The sequence below is a fragment of the Monoraphidium neglectum genome, assembly GCF_000611645.1.
Source record: "Monoraphidium neglectum strain SAG 48.87 unplaced genomic scaffold scaffold04536, whole genome shotgun sequence".
In the NCBI taxonomy this organism is placed as follows: Eukaryota; Viridiplantae; Chlorophyta; class Chlorophyceae; order Sphaeropleales; family Selenastraceae; genus Monoraphidium; species Monoraphidium neglectum.
The window spans coordinates 1-4329 of record NW_014009093.1 but is presented as its reverse complement, the minus strand read 5'-3'; the positions used below and the strand labels follow the sequence as shown (position 1 = coordinate 4329).

At 65.7% G+C, this 4329-nt stretch overlaps 1 protein-coding gene across 1 annotated transcript; it reads right to left on the bottom strand.

Annotated features, from left to right (window-relative positions):
- Positions 1-259: 259 nt before the first annotated feature.
- On the bottom strand, positions 260-2242 carry MNEG_14499 (2-isopropylmalate synthase; the record flags this gene model as incomplete). The annotated part of the gene is made up of 6 exons (XM_014037029.1): positions 260-357; positions 659-728; positions 987-1118; positions 1361-1471; positions 1761-1943; positions 2162-2242. The coding sequence occupies 6 exons, from the start codon at positions 2240-2242 to the stop codon at positions 260-262; spliced, it is 675 nt and encodes a 224-aa protein (XP_013892483.1).
- Between the last annotated feature and the right edge of the window lie 2087 nt (positions 2243-4329).

Sequence of the window (4329 nt, the reverse complement as noted above, 5' to 3'; positions counted from 1 at the left end):
GTGTGTGCGTGTGTGTGTGTGTGTGTGTGTGTGTGTGTGTGTGTGTGTGTGTCTTGGGGAGGGTTGGGAGGGGAGCAGCTGGATGGTGACAGGACGGCGGTGAAGCGGACTCTTCGGAGTTGGGAGTGCTTGGGGGGAGAGGTCAGAGCGCGCGCCTCGGCCCCGGCCCGCCCGCTGTCACGCATGGGGCCGCCCCTCGGCCCTCAGGTGCCAGTTCCCCTTGTCTGCAGGCGTGCGTGTGCGAGAGAAGTAAGAAATCTCACCCCTTGAGCTTCAGGGCCATGGCGATCTCCTCCAGGGAGGCGTTACCCGCCCGCTCCCCGATGCCGTTGACGGTGCACTCGATCTGGCGCGCGCCTGCGGACGGAGCCAGGAACGCGCTGCTTCGCTGCATGCGAACGGGCCCGGCACGGCCGACGGTCGCACTTGTGTGGCCGCGGCGCGTTTCCGGCACGGCAGCCACGCGGGTCGCCAGGCACGCCGCGGCGGCAGCGGCGCGCGCAGGCCGCCGCGGCCGCGGCGTCGAGGTCCCCCCGCGCCCCACCCTAGTGCTGTCCCTGCCCCTCTTCTCGGGCGCGTCGCCGCGCCGTGCCGCGCCCGAGCGCGCACGTGGTCGCAGAAAGCATCCGGCTTCGAAAGCCAGCCCACGCAGCCGCACCTGCCAGGGCGGCGGCCACGCTGTTTGCTGTTGAGCAGCCCAGGTCGTCGTGGCAGTGGGCAGACAGAACCTGTGACAAAAGCACACAGATTGTGTCCGTTTAAGGTGTTTGTGTCTGGGGAGGGGCGAGGGCAAGCAATGCATCCCTCCCAAGGCTTGTAAGGCTTGGGTCGATCGAAGGCTGGCGGTGGACGAGCCGTCGCGCGCACCGCACCAGAGCCAAAATCGCGCGCGGCGCCTGCGACGGCGGCGCGGCGGCGAATGGCCCGGGGGCGTGCCTCTGTCGGCCGCGCGGCGTGCGGGGCGCGCGCGTGCGGCGCGCACGCACCACGTTCTCGATGCCGGGAACGTTCCTTTTGAGCATGGAGAAGAGGTCCCAGTACTCGTGGCTCATGGAGTACCCCACAGTGTCAGGGATCATGAGGGTGGTGGCGCCCGCGCGGATGGCCTCGGCCAGCACCTGAAATGTGGTTTGAGGGCGCCGTCCAAGCGTCGTTGGGATGATGGGCAGGGGGCACGGGCGGAATCAAGACAGGAAGGCGGGGAGCGGCGAAGGGTGTGTTGAGCCGGAGGCATGAGCTGTGATGGGGGATTGGGGCAGTGGTGGAGCGCCTTTGCACAACTACACTGTCATCAGAGCTGATCGCGGACAAGTCGTCGTTCGACAGCAGCAGTGTCGGATGAGAGCGCCCAGCCACCCACCAGGCATAGGAACTCGGGGTCTGACCGGCTGGCGTCCTCCGCGGTGAACTCGATGTCGTCACACCCGAGTGACCGCAGGTGGCTGATCGCGGACACCGCGGTGTCCAGCACCTGCGGCCGGGGGTTGACCGGCCACGGCAACCGTGAGCCGAGTGAGGGGCTGGTGCGCTCGATCGCAACCAACACCGGCGGGGGTGCTGTACTGCGAGGGCCGCGCGCCTACCGGTGGCGCACAACTTCTGTCGCGCCTTTGTTTATAAGCAATCGACCGACACCTCCACAACCTTAGCCGCGACAAAACCCCCTGATCTCCCCCAAACACACACACACACACGCACACACACACACACACACACGCGCGCACACACACACACCCACGTGCATGCTCACACCCACGCACCTGGTTGCGCGTCATCCTGAGCTTGTGCTTCATGTGGATCTCACTCGTCGCGATCAGCGTGTGTATCCTCGGCCGCCGCGCGTGCCGCACCGCGTCCCACGCGCGGTCCAGGTCGCTGAGCTTGGTGCGCGCCATGCCGCAGATCACAGGCACGTAGCCGTCGTCCTGCTCCGCGTTGCCGACCTGCGGGAGGTTTGACCAAGGAGTTTGACCGGGGGGTTGACCGGCTGGAACCATCACCGCAGGCACCCTGTGGTGCAGCACAGCAACTATGACTGTGCTTGAAGATGGCAAGAGGCTTGCGGCGATGCAGCAGCGCGCGAAGTCGCCGCTACTGAGCGGTCACTCCTAGTCAGAGGTGCACGCCGCGAAGCAATGGGTCGGCGTCATTGACCAGTCACCTCCTGCGCGATGAGCTTGACAGCCTCAAAGTCATCGGGGGAAGCTACCGGAAAGCCGGCCTCAATCACGTCAACACCCATCCTGCGGGTGGCGGCGAATTGAATCATGCGGTTGCGCCAGGTGAGCTGGAAAATGGGTGGATCGGGGCGCTGCACCGCGACGCCATTCATGCTGGTAGAAAGCCAAGGGGGCGGGGGCACCGCCAGCATGTCGCGCGCACAGGCTACTGCCGCACTGACTGCTTCGTTCGCATGGGCCCCTGCCCGGCCCTGACGGGTGCGGCGAGGCGCTGCCGTGCGCGCGACGCAGCGGGCAGCGCGCCGCCGATCGCGCGCCTGGCCAGCTGCCGCGCGATGCCGAGCTTCTGCTTGCTGGTGAGGCTCGCGCCCGGCGACTGCTCGCCGTCGCGCAGCGTGGTGTCGAAGATTCGGACGTAATTGGGGTCGGAGATTCGGTTGGGGACGTAGTCGGGGCGGCGGCGCTCCCAGGGGGCGGCGCCAGAGGCGCTGCGGGCGCCGGGAGCGGTGCGGCAGCGGGGGTGGAGGGTTTTCATCGGAGCAGGCCCCGATCCACGCGGCTGTTAGGCTTGGGGGTTTGGTCCAAGGATCAGGGGCGGTCGGCATGGGCCGGGCGAGCAGCTGGATTCAAAAGGTGGCGGCCGGCACCTTTTTGCCCTGCTGACGCGGCGCCGCAGATCAAGCGCGCCCACCTCGCAGCAGTCGGCACGGCGGCGCGCAGGCGGCATTGACGGATGACGGGCCGTGCAACTGGGATTGCCTGACGGCCACAAGGCCGCGTGCAGGTCGACTGCAGCATGGTGGCGGGGGCACCGCGTGCCTAAGAGCCGTCTGCGCGTGGTTATCGATGCTATGGAGCTACTAGCAATGTACCACTATCGGTAGTATTACTCTGGCCACACAAAGAGCGCAAGCGAGGTGTGTCTTGTCAGATCTCCAGTGTCACTTGCGAATATCTTCGGGGTGACCGATGTGCAACCACGAAATAATGTGTGATTTGCCTTCATTCCGCTTCCTGATACCCAGGACTGTCCGTCATACGATATCCCTTGAATGGCAAAAAGTGCCGCTTGCCCTGTGGTGTCGGGTGTGTACTTGCAAGTAGCCAGGAGTGTATGCTAGTTGTAAATGGAGTTTTGACACTCTGCGAGCCTGTGTTCTGCGAGCGTCCAGTGACTACCCGCTGCAGCATCCTGCCCACCGCCCACGAGGGCCCGCGCCACGCCTCTGCGCTCGAGGTTGTTGCAACGCCCGCCTCGCGACAGCCAGTGCAGCACGTACTTTCGTGCCGCCAGACCGGGCACAGACGTTGCATGCGTGACGAGGGCGGCGTGGGAAACACAAATGGCAAGGTCCCGGCGCCGCCGCCGCCGCCGATGCCACCCACAGCGCCCTCGTTCTGGAGCGTGCGGGGGAGGCGGGTGAAGGGGCGTGGAGATTGCCTGGACAGGCTGGATGATGCTGAGCTGGCAGAGGGCGCCGTCCTGCGTGTCGCCACCGCCGGCGGAATGGAGTGATGGTGCGGTCTGCCGTGGTAGACGTGTAAAGCGTGTGCTGTGTGGAGCACGCAGGCTGCACACATGACAGACCAACCTCTAGACCGCACATCCCAGGGTTCCCACACAATCTGGACCCCTAGCACACACGTCACGCCAGATAGTTTGCATAGAACGACATCCTCCTGCCTTACATCTGCTGGTGGTGGTTTTGCATCCAACCCTGAACTTTTATCACCCTCAGAACGGCCAGTGGCGGTGGGGTGCGCTCTGCGGCCCGGGAGCCCCCTGGGGGTGGCTGCGCCGCCGACATGCGCTCAATTACAAACGCACACAGAGGGCGTGCGCGCGCGCTGCAAAATCTTCACACCAGGATCAAAGGAACACGAGCTTGCGAAACGTGCCACCAAGTCAAAACCACACGTGTGTTCAGGGCTGCGATGCAATGGCCAAACGGTTATTGCACCCAAAAGCTAGCAGGGCCTCGCCGGCCTCGCCCTTTCAGCCCTCGCCCCCGCCGCCGCCCGGCAGCATCCCCAGCCCCGCCGCCGCCAGCGCCGCCATCGCGGCCGCCTCCTGCCGCGCCTTGCGGCGCTCGAAAAACACGCCGCAGTCCAGGCTGTCGCAGACAACGCCTGCATCCCCCAGCAGCGC